The sequence below is a fragment of the Mustelus asterias genome, chromosome 5 (genome assembly GCF_964213995.1).
Source record: "Mustelus asterias chromosome 5, sMusAst1.hap1.1, whole genome shotgun sequence".
Taxonomy (NCBI): domain Eukaryota; kingdom Metazoa; phylum Chordata; class Chondrichthyes; order Carcharhiniformes; family Triakidae; genus Mustelus; species Mustelus asterias.
Window position 1 is genome coordinate 2456304 of NC_135805.1, and position 27210 is coordinate 2483513.

The window sequence follows — 27210 nt, forward strand, 5'->3', positions numbered from 1 at the left end:
GCGTGGATTGCTGCTTCGAATTGTGATGTGGTGGCCATTACGGAGACTTGGATGTCTCAGGGACAGGACTGGGTGCTTCAGGTGCCGGGTTTTAGATGTTTCAGGAAGGACAGGGAGGGAGGCAAGAGAGGGGGGGGAGTGGCACTGTTGATCAGGGATAGTGTCACGGCTGTAGAGAAGGTGGACGCCGTGGAGGGATTGACTACGGAGTCTCTGTGGGTGGAGGTTAGGAACAGGAAGGGGTCGGTAACTTTGCTGGGTGTTTTCTATAGGCCGCCCAATAGTAACAGAGATGTTGAGGAGCAGATGGGGAAACAGATCCTGGAGAGATGTAGGAATAACAGAGTTGTCGTGATGGGAGATTTTAATTTCCCAAACATAGATTGGAATATCCCTAGGGCTAGGGGTTTGGATGGAGAGGAGTTTGTTAGGTGTGTCCAGGAGAGTTTCCTGACACAGTATGTGGATAAGCCTACTAGAGGAGAGGCTGTACTTGATCTGGTGCTGGCTAATGAACCTGGACAGGTGGAGGATCTCTCGGTGGGTGAGCATCTTGGGGATAGCGATCATAATTCTATCTCCTTCACGATAGCATTGGAAAGAGATAGGATCAGGCAGGCTAGGAAAGTGTTTCTCTGGAGTAAAGGGAAATACAGTGTCATCAGGGAGGAAATTAGACGGGTAAATTGGAAGGAGGCATTCTTGGGGAAAAGTACCGAAGGAAAGTGGAGGATTTTCAAGGAATGTTTGTCTGGAGCTCTGCATGACAACGTTCTGATGAGACAGGGGGGTGTTGGTAGGGTACGGGAACCGTGGTGCACGAAGGTTGTGATGAACCTGGTGAATAAGAAAAGAGAGGCGTACAGAAGGTTCAGAGAGCTAGGAGGTGTTAAGGATTTAGAGGAGTATACGGGATGTAGGAAGGAGCTTAAGAAGGAAATTAGGAGAGCGAGAAGGGGTCATGAGAAGACCTTGGCGGGTAAGATTAAGGAGAATCCCAAGGCTTTCTACAAATATGTCAAGAGTAAAAGGATGAGATGTGAAGGCATAGGACCCTTAAAAGGTGAAGAGGGAAAAGTTTGTGCGGAACCGTTAGAAATGGCGGAGGTGCTTAATGAATACTTTACCTCGGTATTCACGGTGGAAAGGGATCTGGGTGGTTGTACTGCTGGTTTGCGGTGGACAGAAAGGATCGAGCATGTGGACATAAAGGAAGAGGATGTGTTGGAACTATTGAATGGCATCAAGGTTGGTAAGTCGCCGGGACCGGATGGGATGTACCCCAGGTTACTGTGGGAGGCGAGGGAGGAGATTGCGGAGCCTTTGGCGATGATCTTTGCATCGTCGATGGAGACGGGAGAGGTTCCGGAGGATTGGAGGATTGCAGATGTGGTCCCTATATTCAAGAAAGGGAACAGGGACAGCCCGGGAAATTACCGACCGGTGAGTCGAACCTCAGTGGTTGGTAAGTTGATGGAGAGGATCCTGAGAGACAGGATTTATGATCATCTAGAGAAGTTTAGTATGATCAAAAGTAGTCAGCACGGCTTTGTCAAGGGCAGGTCGTGCCTTACGAGCCTGGTTGAGTTCTTTGAAAATGTGACCAAACACATTGACGAAGGAAGAGCGGTGGATGTGGTCTATATGGACTTCAGCAAGGCGTTCGATAAGGTCCCCCATGCAAGACTTCTTGAGAAAGTGAGAGGGCATGGGATCCAAGGGGCTGTTGCCTTGTGGATCCAGAACTGGCTTGCCTGCAGAAGGCAGAGAGTGGCTGTGGAGGGGTCTTTCTCTGCATGGAGGTCAGTGACCAGTGGAGTGCCCCAGGGATCTGTTCTGGGACCCTTGCTGTTTGTCATTTTCATAAATGACCTGGATGAGGAAGTGGAGGGATGGGTTGGTAAGTTTGCTGACGACACCAAGGTAGGTGGTGTTGTGGATAGTTTGGAGGGATGTCAGAAGTTGCAGCGAGACATAGATAGAATGCAAGACTGGGCGGAGAAGTGGCAGATGGACTTCAACCCGGATAAGTGTGTAGTGATCCATTTTGGCAGATCCAATGGGATGAAGCAGCAGTATAATATGAAGGGTACCATTCTTAGCAGTGTAGAGGATCAGAAGGACCTTGGGGTCCGGGTCCATAGGACTCTTAAATCGGCCTCGCAGGTGGAGGATGCGGTCAAGAAGGCGTACGGCGTACTAGCCTTCATTAATCGAGGGATTGAGTTTAGGAGTCGGGAGATAATGCTGCAGCTTTATAGGACCCTGGTTAGACCCCACTTGGAGTACTGCGCGCAGTTCTGGTCACCTCATTACAGGAAAGATGTTGAAGCCATTGAAAGGGTGCAGAGGAGATTTACAAGGATGTTGCCTGGATTGGGGGGCATGCCTTATGAGGATAGGTTGAGGGAGCTTGGTCTCTTCTCCCTGGAGAGACGAAGGATGAGAGGTGACCTGATAGAGGTTTACAAGATGTTGAGAGGTCTGGATAGGGTAGACTCTCAGAGGCTATTTCCAAAGGCTGAAATGGTTGCTACGAGAGGACACAGGTTTAAGGTGCTGGGGAGCAGGTACAGAGGAGATGTCAGGGGTAAGTTTTTCACTCAGAGGGTGGTGGGTGAGTGGAATCGGCTGACGTCGGTGGTGGTGGAGGCAAACTCGTTGGGGTCTTTTAAGAGACTTCTGGATGAGTACATGGGATTTAATGGGATTGAGGGCTATAGATAGGCTTAGAGGTAGGGATATGATCAGCGCAACTTGTGGGCCGAAGGGCCTGTTTGTGCTGTGGCTTTCTATGTTCTATGCTGTGGTAGGATTCGAACCCAGGTCCTCAAAACATTAGGTAAGTTTCTGGATTAATAGTCTAACGATACCACTAGGCCATCACCTCTCCAACTTCTGTTCCTGTGTCTGATGGTCCTCACCCCAATAAAGCAGATGATCTGATCACTGTCTCATTGCTTTTTGTGGGTGCTTCCTGTATGTAAATTCGCCGCAATGGTCCCTCCATTACAACAGCGAATACACTTCAAAAGTGGCTGGAAAGCAGTCTGAGATCTCCTCAGGCTATGGGAGGCACTGCTGTATGTCTTTCTTTCAGACATATACTGCATACTTAAGGTCCCATTCTTAAAATGAAAAGCCATTTTATCCACTTTATGTCTTTCTGTATCGGGAAATAAATTATGGAGAGTTAGAAAGATTTCAGCTTATTTTCATCAGCATCGTCTGTGAACTTATCTCTTACTAACCGAGCTTGATTTATCCGCTGTAGCCTCTGCCACAAGGCTTGGTAAGATGGCCAAGGCTTTCTGCAGAATCGTTCTGGCAGTTGTCTTTCCCCCACAGGTGGGACCCACCAGCATCACTCCAGGATGGACCTGCAAACAGATCAAGATCACCCATTAAACCCAGGGATGTGTCCAACCTCAGTGGTGCTGTGCCCTCTCCCGATGCCCTTCATGTAGATGTAAAAATTAAAGATAATCTCAGTCCGCAATATCAAATTCAAGAGAATATAACTGACCTCTGGTGCAGAAAATAGCCTGAGGTGTTTCACAGAGAGGAGATGTGAAGGGTTAGTGGAAACAATGTAAGTGGATAGAAGCAGGGGCAGGGTAAGGGCGGAGGCTGGTATTCACAGGGGGCCAGAGTTGAAGGACTTAAATAATTGAAAGAATGCAATCCGGGATTTCAGTTGTGTGGAGAAGCTGTAGTCAGGAAGATTGGAACACCAGTTAGCCATCCAGCCCCTCCAGATGAGATTTCTTTTTATTATTCTTTTGTGGGAGATGGGCATTGCTGGCTGGCCAGCATTTATTGCCCATCCCTAGTTGCCCTTGAGAAGGTGCTAATGAGGCGTCTTCTTGAATCGCTGCCGTCCATGTGGTGTTGGTACACTCACAGTGCTGCGAGGGAGGGTGTGCCAATGAGTGGCTTGGCAGGGAACTTCCAGGTGGTGGTGTTCCGGTGTTTCTGCTGGCCTTGTGCTTTATCCATATGGTAGTGATCATGGGTTTGGACAGTGCTGTCTATGAAGGCTTGGTGATTTCCTGCAACTTGTATATGGTACACACAGCTGCTACTGTGTGTCAGTGGTGGAGGGAGTGAAGAAGAACAAAGAACAAAGAAAATTACAGGAACAGGCCCTTCGGCCCTCCAAACCGGCACCGACCATGCTGCCCAACTGAACTAAAACCCCCTACCCTTCCGAGGACCATATCCCTCTATTCCCATCCTATTCATGTATTGTCCAGATGCCCCTTAAAGTCACTATCGTATCCGCTTCCACTACCTCCCCCGGCAGCAAGTTCCAGGTATTGCACATTGGAAGGACAAACCAAAGTAGAACGTACAGGGTAAATGGTAGGACTCTAAAGAGTGCAGTCGAACAGAGGGATCTGGGAATACAGGTACAGAATTCCCTAAAAGTGACGTCACAGGTGGATAGGGTCGTAAAGAGTGCCTTTGGTACATTGGCCTTTATAAATCGGAGTATCGAGTATAAAAGTTGGAGTGTTATGGTAAGGTTATATAAGGCATTGGTGAGGCCGAATTTGGAGTATTGTGTACAGTTTTGGTCACCTAGTTACAGGAAGGATGTAAATAAGGTTGAAAGAGTGCAGAGAAGGTTCACAAGGATGTTGCCGGGACTTGAGAAGCTGAGTTACAGAGAGAGATTGAATAGGTTGGGACTTTATTCCCTGGAGCGTAGAAGATTGAGGGGAGATTTGATAGAGGTGTATAAGATTTTGATGGGTATAGATAGAGTGAATGCATGCAGGCTTTTTCCGCTGAGGCTAGGGGAGAAAAAAACCAGAGGGCATGGGTTAAGGGTGAAAGGAGAAAAGTTTAAAGGGAATATTAGGGGGGGCTTCTTCACGCAGAGAGTGGTGGGAGTGTGGAATGAGCTGCCGGATAAAGTGGTAAATGCGGGGTCATTTTTAACCATTCAAGAAAAACTTGGATGGGTTCATGGATGAGAGGGGTGTGGAGGGATATGGTCCAAGTGCAGGTCAGTGGGACTAGGCAAAAAATGGTTCGGCACAGACAAGAAGGGCCAAAAGACCTGTTTCTGAGCTGTAATTTTCTATGGTTCTATGGTTCTATGGTATCTACTATCCTCTGTGTAAAAAACCTGCCTCATTCAAGGGGGAAGGGGTCATGAAAAGAGAATATAGAGAATTAGGGAGACTGCTGAGAAGGAGGAAAGCAAAGGTAGTAATCTCAGGATTGCTGCCTGTGCCACGGGAAGGTGAGGGCAGGAATGGAGTGAGGTGGAGGATGAATGTGTGGCTGAGGGACTGGTGCAGGGGGCAGGGATTCAGGTTCCTGGACCATTGGGACCTCTTTAGGGGCAGGTGTGACCTGTACACAAAAAACGGGTGGCACTTGAATCCCAGGGGGACCATTATCCTGGCGGGAAGGTTGGCTGAGGCTACTGGGGAAGAGTTTAAACTAGATAGGTTGGGGGGAGGGGATCGAGACGAGGTGACTGGGAGCGAGGAAGTTAGCTCGCAAACAGAGAAGGGTTATAGACAGTGCAAGAGGGAGGATGGACGGGGAATAGAGAAGGGCAGAGCTCAGACCAAAGGATTGAGATGTGTTTACTTTAATGCCAGGAGTATAGTGAATAAAGGGGATGAGCTCAGAGCGTGGATCGATGCCTGGAAGTGTGATGTGGTGGCCATTACAGAGACTTGGATGTCTCAGGGACAGGACTGGATACTCCAGGTGCCGGGATTCAGATGTTTCAGGAAGGACAGGGAGGGAGGCAAGAGAGGGGGTGGAGTGGCACTGCTGATCAGGGATAGTGTCACAGCTGTAGAGAAGGTGTATGCCGTGGAGGGATTGTCCACGGAGTCTCTGTGGGTGGAAGTTCAGAGTGGGAAGGGATCGATCACTTTGCTGGGAGTTTTCTATAGGCCGCCCAATAGTAACAGGGAGGTGGAGGAGCAGATAGGGAAACAGATCCTGGAGAGATGCAGTAATAGCAGAGTTGTTGTGATGGGAGACTTTAATTTCCCAAACATAGATTGGAATATCCCTAGGGTAAGGGGATTGGATGGGGAGGAGTTCGTTAGGTGTGTTCAGGAGGGTTTCCTAACACAGCATGTGGACAAGCCTACAAGAGGAGAGGCTGTACCTGATCTGATACTGACCAATGAACCTGGACAGGTGAGTGATCTCTCAGTGGGAGAGCATCTTGGGGATAGCGATCATAACTCTATCTCCTTTATGCTTGCATTGGAAAAAGAGAGGATCAGGCAAGCAAGGAAAGCGTTTATATGGAGTAAGGGGAAATATGAAGACATAAGGCAGCAAATTAGAGGAGTAAATTGGAAGGAGGTATTCTCGGGGAAATCTACTGAAGAGAGGTGGCAGTTTTTCAAGGAATGACTGTCTAGAGTTCTACAGGACAACGTTCCGAGCAGACAGGGAGGAGTTGGTAGGTTAAAGGAACCGCGGTGCACGAAAGCTGTGCGGGACCTAGTCGAGAAGAAAAGGAAAGCATACAAAAGGTTCAGAGAGCTTGGTGAAGATAGGCATCTAGATGAGTATACAGCTTGTAGGAAGGGACTAAAGAAGGACATTAGGAGAGCCAGAAGAGGTCACGAGAAGGCCTTGGCAGGTAGGATTAAGGAAATCCCTAAGGCGTTCTATGAATATGTGAAGAGTAAAAGGATGAGAAGTGAAGGAATAGGGCTTATAAAAGGTGAAGGCGGGAAAGTCTGTACGGAACCAGTAGAAATGGCAGAGGTGCTTAATGAGTATTTTGCCTCGGTTTTCACAGAGGAAAAGGACCTGGGTGGATGTACTGCAGGCTTGTGGTGGACTGAAAAGATTGAGTATGTGGACTTTAAGAAAGAGGTTGTGCTGGAATCTTTGAATGGCATCAAGATAGATAAGTCGCCGGGTCCGGATGGGATGTACCCCAGGTTACTGTGGGAGGCGAGGGAAGAGATTGCAGAGCCTCTGGTGATGATCTTTGCGTTGTTGATGGAGACGGGAGAGGTGCCGGAGGATTGGAGGTTTGCGGATGTGGTTCCTATTTTCAAGAAGGGGAATAGGGATAGCCCAGGAAATTACCGACCGGTGAGTCTAACCTCAGTCGTTAGTAAGCTGATAGAGAAGATCCTGAGGTACAAGATTTATGAGCATTTAGAGAGGTTTAGTATGCTCAAGAATACTCAGCATGGCTTTGTCAAAGGCAGATTGTGCCTTACGAGCCTGGTGGAGTTCTTCGAAAATGTGACTGAACACATTGACGAAGGGAAAGCGGTAGATGTGGTTTATATGGATTTTACTAAGGTGCTAGATAAGTTCCCCCATGCAAGGCTTCTAGAAAAAGTGAGAGGGCATGGGATCCAAGGGGTTGCTGCCCTGTGGATCCAGAACTGGCTTGCCCAAAGGAGGCAGAGAGTGGGTATAGATGGGTCTTTTTCTAAATAGAGGTCGGTCACCAATGGTGTGCCCCAGTGATCTGTTCTGGGACCCTTGCTGTTTGTCATTTTCATAAATGACCTGGATGAGGAAGTGGAGGGATGGGTTGGTAAGTTTGCCGACGACACGAAGGTTGGTGGGGTTGTGGATAGGTTGGAGGGATGTCAGAAGTGACAGAGGGGCATAGATAGGATGCAAGACTGGGCGGACAAGTGGCAGATGGACTTTAACCCAGATAAATGCGTAGTGGTCCATGTTGGTAGGTCAAATGGGATGAAGGAGTACAATATAAAGGGAAAGACTCTTAGTACTGTAGAGGATCAGAAGGACCTTGGGGCCCCGGTCCATAGGACTCTAAAATCGGCCCTGCAGGTGGAGGAGGTGGTTAAGAAGGCGTATGGTGTGCTGGCCTTTATCAATCGAGGGATTGAGTTTAGGAGTCCGGGGATAATGATGCAGCTATATAAGACCCTCGTCAGACCCCACTTGGAGTACTGTGCTCGGTTCTGGTCACCTCATTACAGGAAAGATGTGGAAAAGATTGAAAGGGTGCAGAGGAGATTTACAAGGATGTTGCCTGGATTGAGTGGCATGCCTTATGAGGATAGGCTGAGGGAGCTCGGTCTTTTCTCCTTGGAGAGACGAAGGATGAGAGGAGACCTAATAGAGGTATATAAGATGTTGAGAGGCATAGATCGGGTGGACTCTCAGAGGCTTTTTCCCAGGGTGGAAATGGCTGCTACAAGAGGACACAGGTTTAAGGTGCTGGGGGTGGTAGGTACAGGGGAAATGTTAGGGGGAAGTTTTTCACACAGAGGGTGGTGGGCGAGTGGAATCGGCTGCCGTCAGTGGTGGTGGAGGCAAACTCAATAGGGTCTTTTAAGAGACTCCTGGATGAGTACATGGGACTTAATAGGATGGACGGTTATAGGTAGGCCTAAAAGGTAGGGATATGTTCGGCGCAACTTGTGGGGCCGAAGGGCCTGTTTTGTGCTGTAGTTTTCTATGTTTCTATGTTTCTATACATCTCCTTTAAACGTTGCCCCTCGCACCTTAAACCTATCCCCCGAGCAATTGACTCTTCCACCCTGGGAAAAAGCTTCTGTCCATGCCCCTCATAATCTTGTCGGCTTATTTTTTGTGGATTTGGTGCCAATCAAATGGGCTACTTTGTCCTGGGTAGTGTCAAGCTTCTTGAGTGTTGTTGGAGCTGCACTCATCCAAGCAAGTAGAGAGTATTCCATTCCACTCCTGACGTGGTGCTGATTCCGCCCAGGCAGTGACCCAAGAAGGGAATCGAACCAGAGTCCTTGGTGCTGTGAGGCAGCAGTGCTAACCACTGTGCCACCCTGTCTGGCATGCAAGTAGTCCTGTGTGGTAGCTTCACCAGGTTGACAACTTATTTTTACAGTGAGCAGCACCTGATATTAAACACTGCACAGTCAGTGCTGTCTGGCTTGTTAATCATCCAATCAGCATGAAATGAAGCTGAGAATTTAAGATCCCAATTGAACCTATATTCACTTGTCACAAAATACAAAAAAAACAAGATGGCACCGGAACGTGGCGACTTCTTGCAAGCTGTGCCCAGCATACCTTCTAATTCTATATTTTACTCTCATTCTATGCTTCTAAAACTTTATTCTAACTTTTTTAAACTCTCTAACAATGCCTTAATTCAATTTCTTACAGATAAGGCGATCCTTAGGACCCTGGAGACACCCATGGATCCACTGACTGTCTACACTTCCCGCTGCCTCGGAAAAGCAGCCAGTATAATTACGGACCCCACGCTTCCCGGACATTCTCTCCTCCACCTTCTTCCGTCAGGAAAAAGATACAAAAGTCTGAGGACACGTTCCAACCAACTCAAGAACAGCTTCTTCTCTGCTGTCATCAGACTTTTGAATGGACCTAACTCACACTAAGTTGATCTTTCTCTACACCCTAGCTATGACTGTAACACTACATTCTGCACTCTCTCCTTTCCTTCTCATTGAATGGTATGCTTTGTCTGTATAACGTACAAGAAACAATACTTTTCACTATGTACTAACACATGTGACAAAAATACATCAAATCAAATCAGTCAAGAGGTCAGAAGTGGGGATGTTTGCCGATGATTGCAGAATGTTCAGCACCATTTGCGACTCCTCAGATACTGAAGCAGTCCATGTTCAAATGCAGCAAGACCTGGACAATATCCAGGCTCGGGCTGACAAGTGGCAGTAACATTCACGCCACACAAATGCCAGGCAATGACCATCACCAATAAGAGACACTCTAACCATCGCCCCTTGACATTCAATGGTGTTACCGTCACTGAATCCCCCACTGTCAACATCCTTGGGGTTACCATTGACCAGAAACTCAACTGGACTCACCACATAAACACAGTGGCTACAAGAGCAGGTCAGAGGCTGGGAATCCTGCGGCGAGTAACTCACCTCCTGACTCTCCAAAGCCTGTCCACCATCTACAAGGCACAAGTCAGGAGTGTGATGGAATACTCCCCACTTGCCTGGATGGGAGCAGCTCCAACAACACTCAAGAAGCTTGACACCATCCAGAACAAAGCAGCCCCCATTGTACTTGAAATGTATTTAATATATCATAAAGCCTTTTGGGACATCCCAGGGTCATGGGAGGATCAAGCTGAGTGGGGAATGGTGAAATGCTAGGATCGGTGGAAGCTCAAAGAGATTGAGAAGGTTGATGTGCAGAGATCGCTAAAATGTAACATAAAAGCTAATTGCTCCAGATGCTGGAATCTGAAACAAAAATAGAACTGCGGAACAGGATCGAAGGGCTGAATGGCCGAAAGCTGTTCTTTCTTTCTATCTGTCTGCCTTTCTTTTACAAGATTTGGAGGGAAATATAAATACATTTCAGTGAAATGAGGTTTTTTTTTAAGCATGGAAACAGGCCCTTCGGCCCAACTTGTCCATGCCGCCCTTTTTGTTTAAACCCCTAAGCTAATCCCAATTGCCCGCATTTGGCCCATATCCCTCTATATCCACCTTACCCATGTAACTATCTAAATGCTTTTGAAAAAAAAACATTGTACTTGCCTTTACAATTACCTCTGGCAGCTTGTTCCAGACACTCACCATCCTCTGTGTGAAACAATTGCCCCTCTGGACACTTTTGTATCTCTCCCCTCTCACCTTAAATCTATGCCCTCTAGTTTTAGACTCCCCTACCTTTGGGAAACGATATTGACTATCTAACTGATCTGTGCCCCCTCATTATTTTATAAACCTTTACAAGATCACCCCTCAGCCTCCTACGCTCCAGAGAAAAAAGTCCCAGTCTCTCCAGCCTCTCCTTATAACTCAATCCATCAAGTCCGGGTAGCATCCTACTAAATCTTTTCTGCACTCTTTCTAGTTTAATAATATCCTTTCTATAATAGGGTGACCAGAACTGCACACAGTATTCCAAGTGTGGCCTGACCAATGTCTTGTACAACTTCAACAAGACGTCCCAACTCCTGTATTCAATGTTCTGACCGATGAAACCAAGCATGCCGAATGCCTTTTTCACCACTCTGTCCACCTGTGACTCCACTTTCAAGGAGCTATGAACATGTACCCCAAGATCTCTTTGTTCTGTAACTCTCCCCAACGCCCAACCATTAACTGAGTAAGTCCTGCCCTGGTTCAATCTACCAAAATGCATCACCTCGCATTTGTCTAAATTAGACTCCATCTGCCATTCGTCAGCCCACTGGCCCAATTGATCAAGATCCCGTTGCAATCGGAGATAACTTTCTTCACTGTCCACTATGCCACCAATCTTGGTGTCATCTGCAAACTTACTAACCATGCCCCCTATATTCTCATCCAAATCATCCAAGGTTGTTGAAAGATATGAATGATGATGTCAATGACTTCACCCTCATTGGAACATACCAGAATCTGACTGTATAACTGGATAATCTTCTCCTCTTGACTTGGCCAGTGCTGGAATTCCAGTTCAGATGTTGCCACGGCTATAGCTTTCTGTAATGAACAAACAGAAACATTAAATGCAATCACAGAGGAGGCTGAAATATAAAGCACTGAACAAGCTGCTCAGGAGTTCTTCAGTCCACCTGCTTTCCTGTCTCTCTCCCTCGCCATCCGGATCCTGATGTGCGGCACACACAATTCTGCCTTAGAGTGAGCACAGTAATGTTACTCCAAAGGTCCATGGGCAATAGCTTCAACACTTCACTGAACTGGAAGGTTACTTGCTCTCTGAGAATTGGGGCCCAATTTTACCATTGCGTCGCGCCCATTTTTGGGCGTGAAAACGTGGTAAAGTCGGGTGTGAGGCCATTAACACGATCCGCACCTGCGTCTGTGCAGATCACCACTTTACTGAAACCTGGGAATGGCGGCGATTCGATTCGCAGCCAAAACGGGCGCAATGGCGATTTAAATGCATTTAAATTGAATTAATGAACTGCCCGCCCAACTTTATCAGCATTTCCCCCTTTACCACCGCGTTTGCCAATCCGGAACCGCGCCGTAATGGACCTGCTAAATAAAAGTCTGAATCAGGCGCTCCAGCTGCTGAAGAGCGCGTTCTGTGCTTCCAACGGCTCCCTGACTCAGATCAGTGGTGGGGGGAAGGAGGGAGGCGGGTCAGATCATTCTCTGTTGGGGGAGGGGGGGGGGGGGAGGGAGGCCAGATCGTTGTCTTGGGGGGGAGGGGGGAGGAGAAGGCGGGTCAGATGTATCTCTGGTGGGGGGGGAGGGGGAGGGCTAATCGTTGTCTGGTGGGGAGGGAGGAGGAGGCGGGTCAGATGTTCCTCGAGGGGGAGGGGTGAGTGAGGCCAGACCACTCTCTGGGGGGGGGGGGGATGAGTGAGGCCAGATCGTTGTCGGGGGGAGGGGGGGGGGGGGGGAGGGAGACAGGTAAGATGTATCTTAGGTGGGGGGGGGGGGGTGGCAGATGGATCTCTGGTGGGGGGGGCAGACGGATCTCTGGTGGGGGGCAGATATATCTCTGGTGGGGGCGCGGGGGGGCTGAGGGGTCCGCTGCCACTCTGCGGGCGATCGGTGGGAGGGTGGGGACAGGGGTGGCGATCGGTCTGGGTAGTGAGGGGGGGGTGGATAAGGGGGACAGCGATGTGTGTGGGTGTTGGGGGGGGTGGATAAGGGGGTCAGTGATGTGTGTGGGTAGTGAGGGGGGTGGATAAGGGGGACAGTGATGTGTGTGGGTATTGAGGGGGGGTGGATAAGGGGGACAGCGATGTGTGTGGGTGTTGGGGGGGGTTGATAAGGGGGACAGCGATGTGTGTGGGTGTTGGGGGGGGTTGATAAGGGGGTCAGTGATGTGTGTGGGTGTTGTGGGGGGGTGGATAAGGGGGTCAGTGATGTGTGTGGGTGTTGTGGGGGGGTGGATAAGGGGGTCAGTGATGTGTGTGGGTGTTGGGGGAGGTGGATAAGGGGGACAGCGATGTGTGTGGGTGTTGGGGGGGGTTGATAAGGGGGTCAGTGATGTGTGTGGGTAGCGGGGGGGGTGGATAAGGGGGACAGTGATGTGTGTGGGTGTTGTGGGGGGGTGGATAAGGGGGTCAGTGATGTGTGTGGGTGTTGTGGGGGGGTGGATAAGGGGGTCAGTGATGTGTGTGGGTGTTGGGGGGGGTGGATAAGGGGGACAGTGATGTCTATGGGGGCCATCGCTCCCGCTTTTCGCTCCCAGGCCGCTTTCTCCGCTTTCTCCGTCCCGGGAGCGATCTGACACGGGCGTGTTTAAAATTATTTTTCTAACTGCGAATGCGCAGTTCAGAGCTCCGATCGTTTCGGCCGCGCTAAGCCCCGCCCACAGCGCGAATGGGACTGGAGATTTTTTCTCAGGCTGAGTGTGTATGGGGGGCGCCTGAAAGCAGGTTTCCAAGTCGGATCTGAATTACACCCAGATTCAGCACTTGGAATGAAAATGGTAAAATCGGGCCCTTGATGTAATTTTCACTTTCTGATAGAGAAGCAAGGCTGGGGTATGACAGGCAGATCATTCGCTTTAACAGGTGGATTTACACCAATCAGATACAACAGTAAAATGAAATCAGTGAAAAGTCTGACTCTGAACTCTGGCACACACACACAGCACAGGATTTCCCGGGCGTGCCCACTGTGGCATTGGAAATTCCCCTCCAAAGACAATGCATCACTTGCTGATGCATCAAGATTTCTGTCCTGCCAGTGAGAATTCGCAGGCTAGTTGGATCAGAAAATCCAATCCATGCTGACCAGCATTGTTCAGGCTGACTACATACTGCTCCTTTGGAGGACTGAACCCGTAACCTAGGCTGGCACTCCTATGCAGCACTGTAGGAGTATCACACTGCCGGAGGTACCATCCAACAGGTGAAACAATAAGCAAAGGTTGTGTTGTCCGCCTCAGGCGAATATAAAAGTTGCATGACACTATTTTGAAAGAGTAGATTAGTTCTCCATAGTGTCCTCGCCAACATCACTAGAATAGGTTAAACATCACTAAAACAGACTATTTGGTCATGATCTAACTGTTATTTGTGGGACCTTGCTATGTAAAAGTTGGCTGCTGCATTTCCTACTTTATAACAAGGACGACAATTCAGAAGTATTCATTAAAGAGCTTTGTAACATTCAGAGATTGAAAGGCACTATTTAAGTACAATTTTGCTTTCTTCACAGCACCGTGAGTGCTTCAGTCACAAAGGGAATCACAGCAGGATCACTGATTGATTGGGGCAGAGACTGAAGTGCTATTCAGTTGTGATTTTGGGATTAAATTCCATGCCTCTGTGTTCTGTTAAAACTGTAGATTTGTGCCCCTGATCTTTGTCACTCACCTCACCATGTTTAAAGGTGGGACACATATCCAGATGGGAAAGAAAACGCACCAACTGGAAGTAAATGCTGTGGGTGGAGTTTTCCACCCCACCTGCGGCATGTTTTCCAGCAGAGAGAGAGCTCACCATTAGCCACCTCCAGAATCTTCCACTGTCAATAGTATTTTGTGTTGTTTACCATCCAACCCACCAGAAAGGGGTGCTGCACTGGGGGTCGAGGGGGGCGGGGGGGGGGGGGGGGGCATGGGTTTAAACTAGAATGGCAAGGGGATGGGAGCCTGAGCAGAGAGATAGAGGAGGGAGAAACAAGGATACAAACAAGGATAGAAATCAGTGAGAAGTCTCACAACACCAGGTTAAAGTCCAACAGGTTTATTTGGTAGCACGAGCTTTTGGAGCGCTGCCTCTTCATCAGGCGAGTGGAGAGTTGGGTTCAGAAACAGGGCATATATAGACACAGTCTTAACAGGTAATCAAGTCTGTACAAGTACAGACAATGTGAGTGGACAGAGGGTTAAGCACAGGTTAAAGAGATGTGAATTGTCTCCAACCAGGACAGTTAGTGAGATTTTGCAAGCCCAGGCAAGTCGTGGGGGTTACAGATAGTGTGACATGGACCCAAGATCCCGGTAGAGGCCGTCCTCATGTGTGCGGTCGCCTTAGCACTTCACTGTACCGCAAGTCCACGGATAGGACTGAGTTGAGGAGGAACTTCTTTAGGACTGAGTTGAGGAGGAACTTCTTAGGACTGAGTTGAGGAGGAACGTTTTTATACAAAGGGTTGTGAATCTGTGGAATTCCCTGCCCAGTGAAGCAGTTGAGGCTACCTCATTGAATGTTTTTAAGGCAAGGATAGATAAATTTTTGAACAGTAAAGGAATTAAGGGTTATGGTGAGTGGGCGGGTAAGTGGAGCCGAGTCCACAAAAAGATCAGCCATGATCTTATTGAATGGTGGAGCAGGCTCGAGGGGCCAGATGGCCTACTCCTGCTCCTAGTTTTTATGTTCTTATGTTCTTATGATCTCACGATGCTCCACTTCTCCAGCTTCCACCCTAAACATGTGAAAGAAGCCATCCCCTACGGACAAGCCCTCCGTATACACAGGATCTGCTCAGGTGAGGAGGAACGCAACAGACACCTACAGACACCCTCGTAAGAACAGGATATGGCACTCGGCTCATCGATCAACAGTTCCGACGCGCCACAGTGAAAAACCGCACCGACCTCCTCAGAAGACAACACGGGACACAGCGGACAGAGTACCATTTATCATCCAGTACTTCCCTGGAGCAGAGAAGCTACGACATCTTCTCCAGAGCCTTCAACATGTCATCGATGAAGAAGAACATCTCGCTAAGGCCCACACTCCCACTTCTTGCCTTCAAACAACCGCGCAACCTCAAACAGACCATTGTCCGCAGCAAACTACCCAACCTTCAGGAGAACAGTGACCACGACACCGCACAGACTCTGCCACAGCAACCTCTGCAAGACGTGCTGGATCATCGACACGGATGCCATCATCACACGAGAGAACACCATCCACCTGGTACACGGTACATACTCTTGCAACTCGGCCAACATTGTCTACCTGATACGCTGCAGGAAATGATGTCCCGAGGCGTGGTACATTGGCGAGACCATGCAGATGCGACAACAATGGATGAATGGACAACGCTCGACAATCACCAGGCAGGAGTGCTCCCTTCCAGTTGGGGAACACCTCAGCAGTCACGGGCATTCAGCCTCCGATCTTCAGGTAAGCGTTCTCCAAGGCAGCCTTCAAGGTTGATAATGCAGAATCACCGAGCAGAAACTGATAGCCAAATTCCGCACATAAGGACAGCCTTAACCGGGATCTTGGATTCATGTCACACTATCTGTAACGACCACCATTTGGCCTGGGCTTGCAAAATCTCACTAACTTTCCTGGCTTGTGACAATTCACACCTCTGTAACCTATGCTTATAACCCCCTGTCCACTCACATTGTCTGTACCTGTAAAGACTTGATTACCTGTTAAGACTCACATTCCAACCATTATCTTGTAATTGAGTCGATGTCTATATATGCCCTGTTGTGAACCCAACTCTCCATTCATCTGATGAAGGAGCAGCGCTCCGAAAGCTCGTGCTACCTAATAAACCTGTTGGACTTTAACCTGGTGTTGTGAGACTTCTTACTGTGCCCCACACCAGCCCAACGCCGGCACCTCCACATCAAGGATAGAAATGTAAGAAGCAAATGTAGAAGACCGAAAAAGCAAGCGGGGCCAGAATGCAAAATAAAGTTAAGATGAAGAACAAGGTTAAAAAGACAAGGCTTTGTGTCTTAATGCATAAAGCATTCTCAATAAGGTAGAGAATAAACAGCACAAATGGACGTTTTTTAAAACTTTATTTCTAATGTCACAGTCGGCTTACATGAACACTGCAATGAAGTTACTGTGAAAATCCCCTAGTCACCATACTCTGGCGCCTGTTCGGGTACACTGAGGGAGAAAATAGCATGTCTAAAGCACTGAACCAGCACATCCTTTGGACTGCGGGAGGAAACCAGAGCACCTGGAGGAAACCCACGCAGGCACGGGGAGAACATGCAAACTCCAGACAGTGACCCAAGCCGGGAATCGAATCCGGGTCCCTGGCGCTGTGAGGCAGCAGTGCTAACCACTGTCCCGTTTATAAAATAGTTGCAATTCCGGAGACATGGCAACAGGGTTACCAATGATGGGAACTGAACAGCCAGGGATATGAATTATTTAGGAAGCACAGATAAAAAGGGAAAGGAGATGGGGTAGAATTGTGAGAAAAGGAAGAAATCAATGCAACAGTGAGGAAGGCTATTGGCTGTGAATGTGCAGGGGTGAAGATAAGTTACAGTTTAAAGCATTGTTGATAACACTGGGGAATGGTTCTGCATGTGGACACACTGGAGAATGGTTCCAGAAGTTGGAGACACTGGAGAATGGTTCCGGAAGTTGGAGACACTGGGGAATGCTTCCAGACGTTTGGAGCCACTGGAGAATGGGTCTGGATGGTGGAGACACTGGGGAATGGTTCTGGATGTTGGAGACACTGGGGAACGGTTCTGGATGTTGGGGACATTGGGGAACGGTTCTGGATGTTGGAGATAATGGGGAATGGACTTAATGTTGGTAACACTGGGGAACGGTTCTGGATGTTGGAGACACTGGGGAACGGTTCTGGATGTTGGAGACACTGGGGAACGGTTCTGGATGTTGGAGACACTGGGGAACGGTTCTGGATGTTGGAGACACTGGGGAACGGTTCTGGATGTTGGAGACACTGGGGAACGGTTCTGGATGTTGGGGACATTGGGGAATGGGTCTGGATGTTGGTGGCACTGGGGAATGGTTCTGGATGTTGGAGATAATGGGGAGTGGACTTAATGTTGGTAACACTGGGGAAAGGGTCTGGATGTTGGGGACACTGGGGAATCGTTCTTGATGTTGGAGACACTGGGGAATGGTTCTGGATGCTGGAGACACTGGGGAATGGTTCTGGATGTTATAACCACGGTGAATGTTTCAGATTTGGAAGCAGTAAGATAAACTTCAGTGAGCTATATACAGTCAGACAGTGAATGAGCGCTGAATCTTGTAAAATAACTGGAGTTTCTTTGTTAAGAAGCTGATTTAAATGAGTTTCCAATTTTGATATCAGGAAACCAGATTATCCTGCAATCTGCCCACTTTGTAAATGCAGCAGCAGCATCTCAATGACAGCTTCTATTTTATATTCCAAGCTGCCAATCACAGCTGTGATTCTGACAGGCTTTGACAGCAAGATGGGACTCTTCTGCAACACCCTGGAAATATGTGATATATTTAGCAATGGTCTGCAGTGGGTCAAGAAGGCAGCTCGCCACCACCTACTCAAAGGTCATTCCAGTTGGGTTATAAATGCTGGTCTAGATAATTAGAACCATAGAATTCCTGCAGTGCAGAAGGAGACCATTTGGCCCATCAAGACTATACTGTATCTCCAAAAGAGCATCTTTCCCACGCCATCGCCCCCCCCCCCCCCCCCCCCCCCCGGCTCCCCCCCACCGCCCCCCCCCCCCACCCCCACTTCTCCCTGCTGCCCTATTCCCATCACCCCACACATTTACTGTGGCTAATACACCTAACCTGCACATCTTTAGCGTGTGGGAGGAAACCGGAGCACAGAAGGGCAGTTTTGAACTGCTAGAGCTGTTCAAAGTCTGTCCATTTCGGAACAGTGGTCGTGCCACACAACACGATGGAGGTTATCAATATGAAGACAGAACTTTGTCTTGAAAGGACCAATACAGGGAGAGGATGAAAGGGAAGTGGAGGGCAGGGGTGATAGAGTTATGTGAAATAGAGGGGAGGGGTGCAGCCCAGTGGAAGTCCCAAGAGGAAGGGACATGGTGGTGTGGTGGGAATGTCATTGAACTAGTAATCCAGAGGCCCAGGATAATGGTCTGGGGACATAGAGTCACAGAGTCATAGAGGTTTACAGCATGGAAACAGGCCCTACGGCCCAACTTGTCCATACCGCCCTTTTTTAAGCCCCTAAATTAATCCCAATTGCCCGCATTTGGCCCATATCCCTCTATACTTGCAGGTTGAGTCCGTAATTAAGAAAGCAAATGTAATGTTGTCATTTATCTCTTGCAGGTTGAGTCCGTAATTAAGAAAGCAAATGTAATGTTGTCATTTATCTCAAGAGGCTTGGAATACAAAAGCAGGGATGTACTTCTGAGGCTTTATAAAGCACTGGTTAGGCCCCATTTGGAGTACTGTGAGCAATTTTGGGCCCCACATCTCAGGAAGGACATACTGGCACTGGAGCGGGTCCAGCGGAGATTCACACGGATGATCCCAGGAATGGTAGGCCTGACATACGATGAACGTCTGAAGATCGTGGGATTATATTCATTGGAGTTTAGGAGGTTGAGGGGAGATCTGATAGAAACTTACAAGATAATGAACGGCTTAGATAGGATGGACGTAGGGAAGTTGTTTCCATTAACAGGGGAGACTAGGACGCGGGGGCACAGCCTTAGAATAAAAGGGAGTCACTTTAGAACAGAGATGAGGAGAAATTTCTTCAGCCAGAGAGTGGTGGGTCTGTGGAATTCATTGCCACAGAGGGCTGTGGAGGCCGAGACGTTGAGCGTCTTCAAGACAGAAATTGATAAATTCTTGATTTCTCGAGGAATTAAGGGCTATGGGGAGAGAGCGGGTAAATGGAGTTGAAATCAACCATGATTGAATGGTGGAGTGGACTCGATGGGCCGAATGGCCTTACTTCCGCTCCTATGTCTTATGGTCTTATACCCATCTTACCCATGTAACTGTCTAAATGCTTTTTAAAAGACAAAATTGTACCCGCCTCTACTACTACCTCTGGCAGCTTGTTCCAGACACTCACCACCCTCTGTGTGAAAAAATTGTCCCTTTGGACACTTGTATATCTCTCCCCTCTCACCTATGCCCTCTAGTTTTAGACTCCCCTATCTTTGGGAAAAGATATTGACTATCGAGCTGATCTAATTCCCTCATTATTTTATAGACCTCTATAAGGTCACCCCTCAGCCTCCTATGCTCCAGAGAAAAAAGTTCCTGTCTATCCAGCCTCTCCTTATAACTCAATCCATCAAGTTCCGCTAGCATCCTAGCAAATCTTTTCTGCACTCTTTCTAGTTTAATAATATCCTTTCTATAATAGGTTGATCAGAACTGTACACAGTATTCCATGGGTTCAAATCCCAGCACAGCAGATGGTGAAATTTAAATTCCATGAATAAACTCTGGAATTGAAAGCTCGCCTCATCGATGGTGGCCATGAAAGTATCATTGTTATAAAACCCATCAGATTGACTCCCGCCCCTGAGGGAAGGAAATCTGTCATGCTTACCCAATCTGATCTCCATCTTACTCCAGACCCACAGCAACATGGTTGACTCTTAACTACTGTGATGACAACCACAAGGGATCGTCAATAGACCTCCCCATTGGCCTTTTAGAGTATGAGTTCCCCTATTAAGTGAGTGGTTGCTCGCCTAATAGGGAAGGAGCAATGGGAGTTTAAAAAGAGCTGTCATTACTCGAGCCACCAGTCACAGGACTCAATGGGCTGATCTGTGTACTACAGCCTCAAAAGCGGTGCTTTATTCAATAAATGGTGCCGGTGACGGAAGACAGGTCTTAGCAAGATTATTACACTGGCAACAAGGAGTAAAACAAGTTTGTTTCTACCCTCTGCACAAGATTTACTGTCAAGACAAGTAATCCTCCGGTAAAAAAAAGCCTGCGATGTGAGCATAGAAAACTGGGCCCAATGCGCAGAGTGCATGCATTACCTTTTTCAGGCCAACAATATTGAGGGAGTGGAAAGCATAAAATGGTCCTGTTGATGTCATCAAGTCCCGACCTTCAGTGTCATAAAAAGGTTAACCTACCCAGATACCCTGACTCCAAAACCTTTAATGAATTGGTGGACTTGGCTAAAGGCTATTATGACATGAAACCTTCCATTATACTCCAGCGATACCACTTTAACATGGCAGGGTGAACCCCTGGGGAATCTGTCACTGAATGTTTGATCAGGTTATGAAGGTTGGCACAGCACTGCAAATTTAGGCCACCCATGAATGACATGTTGCGAGATAGACTGGTCTGTGGAATTAACAATGTGACAGCCCAAATAAACTATTGGCAGAACCCAATTTGGATCTGAAGGCGGCCATTGAGATAGCTCTATCATTGGAGAATGCAGGGAAATTAGCTCAGGAATTCAGGGGATATCAGACAGCAGTGTCCTCCGATTGAGGGGAGGGTGGCCTCATGCAATGTTCATCGTCCATCCATCACCTAAGAGCGATGGGATCAGTAAAATATCACAGAATCGCAGGAACTCACCAAGGCTCATTAGGCAGCACCTTCCAAACCCACAGCTCCTACCATCTGGAAGGACAGGGCTACAGACACATGGGAACACCACCACCTGGAAGTTCTCCTCCACGTCACTCACCATCCTGACTTGGAAATATATCACTGTTCTTTCAATATCACTGGGTAAAAATCCTAGAACTCCCTCCCTAACAGTACTGTGGGTGTATTTACACTACATGGACTGCAGTGGTTCAAGAAGGCAATTCAGTTCACCACCATCTTTTCAAAGGCAATTAGGGATCGCCAATAAACGCTGGTAGAGCCAGCATTACTCACATCTCTTGAATGAGTAAAGAATGGCTGAACTTGTAGAAGGTATTATTCTGGCCTCAGCTGGAGTATTCAATCCCATTCTGGGCATCACACTTCAGGAAAGATGTGAAGGCAGTGGAGAGAGTGCAGAAAAATTCTCAAAGAATTGTTCCAGGGATGAGGAACTTCAGTTAGGAAGATTGATTTCAGAGATTGGGACTGTTTCCCTTGGATAGAAGAAGTCAGAAAGGAGGCTGGGGGCGACAGTGGCGTAGTGGTATTGCCTCTGGGGACCTGAGTTCGAATCCCACCAGAGCAGATGGTGAAAAGTGAATACAATAAAAATTTGGAATTGAAAGTCCAATCTTTATCATGAAACCATTGTAGATTGTTGTAGAATGTCTTTAGATGCACCATCCTTACCCACGTGGACTACAGATCCATAGAAATGTGGTTGATTATTACAAATTCCCTCACAAGGGCAAGAAATAATGGCCCAGCCAGCAATGCCCACATCCCATGAAAAATAAAAAATAGAAGTATTCAAAATGATGAGGGCTGATTAGAGTAGATAAGGAGAAACTGTTCTCATGTGTGAAAGGATCAAAAACGAGAGTGTACAGGTTTAAAGTCATTGGCAAAAGCAGCAAAAGTGGCATGAACAAAGAACAAAGAACAGTACAGGAACAGGCCCTTCGGCCCACCAAGTCTGTGCTGACACAGATGCCACTCTGATACTTTCTTGCCTCTACGTGGTCCATATCCCTCTATTCGCTGCCTATTCATGTATCTATCCAGATGCTTCTTGAACGTTGTTATAGAATCTGCTTCCACCACCTCCTCCAGCAGCGCGTTCCAGGCATTCACCACCCTCTGTGAAAAACTTGCCCCTTACATCTCTTTTAAACTTTCCCCCTCTCACTCTCAACCTATGCCCCCGAGTAATTGACACTTCGACCCTGGGAAAAAGACTCTGACTATCCACTCTATCCAAGCCTGTCATAACCTTGTAAACCTCTATCAGGTCCCCCCCGCCCCTCCTCCGACGCTCCAATGAAAAAATCCAAGTTTGTTCAACCTTTCTTCATAATCCATATCCTCCAAACCAGGCAACATCCTGGTAAATCTCTTCTGCACCCTTTCCAATGCTTCCGGTATTGTGTGGACCAGAATTGTACACAATACTCCAAATGCGGCCTAACCAAAGTCTTATACCATGAGGAACAGTTTTTTCACGCAGCTAATGCAGCAAGATCTGGAAAGCTTGAATTAATAGTGTGGTGGAGTTCAGGCATTCAAAAGGGAATTTGATTGTTATCTGAAACGAAAGAATGTGCAGGGTTACAGGGAGAAGGTGGGGGAATGGCACTCGTGAACTTCTCATTTGGAGCGCTGGTGAAAATATGATGAGCCAAGTGGCCTCCTTCTGTGATGTAACAAGTCTGTGATTCTGTGACTAGTTTTAATAATGAGGGGGGAGGAGGAGAAAGCAGGGAGTGTGGAGGGAGTGGAGGGGAAGAAATGGAAGGGTCATTACTTGATAGGATGTTCACCACAGTACAGAACTCACAGACAATAACAATGCTAATACATGAAGAATGGCCATTGCCTAAAATACTGGAGGGTGACGAGTGAAACAAGAGTGAGAGTCATTGACCTCAGGAGAGGGACAAACATTACCGCTGTGGGGGGAGCTGCATTTTCAGTGAATTTTCAGGTGGTTTGATAGAAGCGGGGTGTCAGGACAGGAAGGGTGACTGTCAACACATAAGAACATAAGAAATAGGAGCAGGAGTAGGCCATCTGGCCCTTCGAGCCTGCCCCGCCATTCAACAAGATCATGGCTGATCTGAAGCGAATCAGTTCCACTTACCCGCCTGCTCCCCATATCCCCTAATTCCCTTATCGATCAGAAAACTACCTACCCGTGATTTAAACATATTAAACACATCACCTGCAGTAAGATGTTTTTCTCTTTAGGTGACGTCAGGCCTGGAAAGAGATCATCCAGAATGTGCTCAAACAAGGGGACATCTTCAGCCAGGAACTTGGGGAGGTTTGCATCCTTTAGTGCGCGGATCAGAATGTGTGATTCATCTATCTGGCTCATAGGCATCTTAGGGCGTCTGCAGAGAAAGTATTTTTAAACACAGTGTTAGAAAAAAAGTGAATCTGAGCATTAGAGCTGTGTTGTAGCTGTGATTGCAGCCCTGAAAGTGACAATGAGATGAATCTCACAGGATAGACAGGGAACATTATGCATAAACACCTCATTACCATAATTAATCTTTTAACACTCTCCTTTCCACTCATGACAGAAAGGCAGTGGTGCCTGCTGGGTACAGAGCCACAGGAAGATTACTGCACCATCGCTGTTAAGAACAGCACTGTATAACGTCTGCTGGACATGCTCTAACACCAAGGTTCCTGTTCAGTAGCTGATGAATATAGTCCCATTGGAAGGTGACTATACACAGCTGCTTCATACAGTCCCACAGAATGGTCTATGTCCAGTATCTGCTAGGTACATTATCACAGAACGGTCTATGTCCAGTATCTGCTAGGTACATTATCACAGAACGGTTTGTGTCCAGTATCTGCTAGGTACATTATCAGAGAACGGTCTATGTCCAGTATCTGCTAGGTACATTATCACAGAACGGTCTATGTCCAGTATCTGCTAGGTACATTATCACAGAATGGTCTATGTCCAGTATCTGCTAGGTACATTATCACAGAACGGTCTATGTCCAGTATCTGCTAGGTACATTATCACAGAACGGTTTGTGTCCAGTATCTGCTAGGTACATTATCACAGAACGGTCTATGTCCAGTATCTGCTAGGTACATTATCACAGAACGGTCTATGTCCAGTATCTGCTAGGTACATTATCACAGAACGGTCTATGTCCAGTATCTGCTAGGTACATTATCACAGAACGGTTTGTGTCCAGTATCTGCTAGGTACATTATCACAGAACGGTTTGTGTACAGTATATGTGTGCAGCAAAGTTTAAAGTTTATTAGTGCCACAGGTAGGCTTACATTAACACTGCAATGATGTTACTGTGAAAACCCCCTAGTCGCCACGCTCCAGTGCCTGTTCGGGTACACTGAGGGAGAATTTAGCATGGCCAATGCACCCTAACGAGCAGATCGTTCAGAATGGAGGAGGAAACCAGAGCACCGGAATGAAACCCACACAGACACGGGGAGAAGGCGCAAACTCCACAAAGACAGTGAGCCAAGCTGGGAATTGAACCTGGGTCCATGGTGCTGTGAAGCATCAGTGCGAAACACTGTCACCGTGCCACACTGATTGGTTGGGTACAGTCTCACAGAAAGGTAGTGTGCAGCATTAGCTGGGAACAGTATTACAGGAAGCTCAGTGTACAGTAGTTGCTGGATTCAGTATTACAGGAGGGTTAGTGTGCAGTAGTTGCTAGATTCAGTATTACAGGAAGGTCAGTGCACAGTGGTTGCTGGATACAGTATTACAGGAAGGTCAGTGTACAGTGGTTGCTAGATTCAGTATTACAGGAAGGTCAGTGTACAGTGGTTGCTGGATTCAGTATTACAGGAAGCTCAGTGTACAGTAGTTGCTGGATTCAGTATTACAGGAAGCTCAGTGTACAGTAGTTGCTGGATACAGTATTACAGGAAGCTCAGTGTACAGTAGTTGCTGGATTCAGTATTACAGGAAGGTCAGTGTACAGTAGTTGCTAGATTCAGTCTTACAGGAAGCTCAGTGTACAGTAGTTGCTGGATACAGTATTACAGGAAGGTCAGTGTACAGTAGTTGCTAGATTCAGTTTAACAGGAAGCTCAGTGTACTGTAGTTGCTGGATACAGTATTACAGAAGGTCAGTGAACAACAGTTTCGGAGCCAGTAGGTCATGCTGCAACTGTACAAAACTCTGGTGCGGCCGCACTTGGAGTATTGCGTACAGTTCTGGTCGCCGTATTATAGGAAAGATGTGGAAGTGTTGGAAAGGGTGCAGAGGAGATTTACCAGGATGTTGCCTGGTATGGTGGGAAAATCGTATGAGGAAAGGCTGAGGGGCTTGAGGTTGTTTTCGTTAGAGAGAAGAAGATTAAGAGGTGACTTAATAGAGGCATACAAGATGATCAGAGGATTAGATAGGGTGGATAGTGAGAGCCTTTTTCCTCGGATGGTGTTGGCTAGCATGAGGGGACATAGCTTTAAATTGAGGGGTGAGAGATATAGGACAGATGTTAGAGGTAGGTTCTTTACTCAGAGAGTAGTAAGGGCGTGGAATGCCCTGCCTGCAGCAGTGGTGGACTCGTCAACGTTGAGAGCGTTCAAGTGGTTATTGGATAAACATATGGATGATATTGGAATAGTGTAGATTAGAGGGGCTTTAGATTGGTACCACTGGTCGGCGCAACATTGAGGGCCGAAGGGCCTGTACTGCGCTGTAATGTTCTATGTTCTATGTTCAAACATTAGCTGGGTACAGTATTACAGGAGTCATAGAGTCATAGAGGTTTACAGCATGGAAACAGGCCCTTCGGCCCAACCTGTCCATGCCGCCCTTTTTTTAAAAAACCCCTAAGCTAATCCCAATTGCCCGCATTTGGCCCATATCATATTCATTTGCCCATTGTGGCCCATATTCATTTAGGATCCCACCCATCTCTTGTGGATCCGCACATAGATGACTTTGTTGATCCTTAAGAGGCCGTACTCTCTCCTTTGTTACTCTTTTGCCCTTTATGTATTTGTAGAAGCTCTTTGGATTCTCCTTTGCCTTATCTGCCAAAACAATCTCGTGTCCCCTTTCTGCCCTCCTGATTTCTCTCTTAACTCTACTCCTACATCCCCTATACTCTTCAAGAGATTCACTTGATCCCAGCTGCCTATGCATGTCATGTGCCTCTTTCTTCTTCTTGACCAGGGCCTCAATATCCCGAGTCATCCAGGGTTCCCGACTTCTGCCAGCCTTGCCCTTCACTCCAAGAGGAATGTGGTTAACACACTTTTGAAAGCCTGCCACTTACCAGACGTCCCTTTGCCTTCCCACAGACTCCCCCAATTAACTTTTGAAAGTTCCTGCCTGATACCATTAAAATTGGCCTTGCCCCAATTTAGAATTTGAACTTTTGGGACAGACCTATAATTCTCCACAGCTATCTTAAAACTAATAGAATTATGGTCACTGGTCCCAAAGTGATCCCTCACTAACACTTCTGTCACCTGCCCTTTCCTATTTCCCAAGAGGAGGTCAGGTTTTGCCCCCTCTCGAGTCGGGCCATCCACATACTGAATGAGAAATTCCTCCTGAATACACTCAACAAATTTCTCTCCATCCAACCCTCTAATACTATGGCTGTCCCAGTCAATGTTGGGAAAATTAAAATCTCCGACTATTACCACCCTATTTTTTTTGGAGGTATCTGTAATCTCCTTACGTATTTGCTCCTCAATTTTCCGTTGACTATTTGGGGGCCTGTCGTACAACCCTATCAAAGTGATTTCCCCCTTCTTATTACTCAGTTCTACCCACATAGACTCAGTGGCCGAACCATCGGATATATCCCCTCTCAGTACGGCCGTGATGCTTTCCCTGATCAAAAGTGAAACTCCCCCTCCTTTCTTACCAACATTCGGGTACAGGAGTAGCTGGATACAGCATTACAGGAAGGTCAGTGTACAGTAGTTGCTGGTTACAGTATTACAGGAAGGTCAGTGTACAGTAGTTGCTGGATACAGCATTACA

The 27210-nt window shown here is 47.5% G+C and overlaps 1 protein-coding gene across 1 annotated transcript in view; it reads right to left on the minus strand.

Annotated features, from left to right (window-relative positions):
• The window catches only part of LOC144493937 (dynein axonemal heavy chain 6-like), an 814395-nt gene that overhangs the window by 502773 nt on the left and 284412 nt on the right, over positions 1–27210 (minus strand). The window contains exons 28-30 of the mRNA XM_078213513.1: positions 23424–23595; positions 11358–11447; positions 3252–3380 (exon numbers count right to left, since the gene is read on the minus strand). Of these exons, the coding sequence (XP_078069639.1) occupies positions 3252–3380; positions 11358–11447; positions 23424–23595 (391 nt within the window). The remainder of the gene's footprint in view (positions 1–3251; positions 3381–11357; positions 11448–23423; positions 23596–27210) is intronic.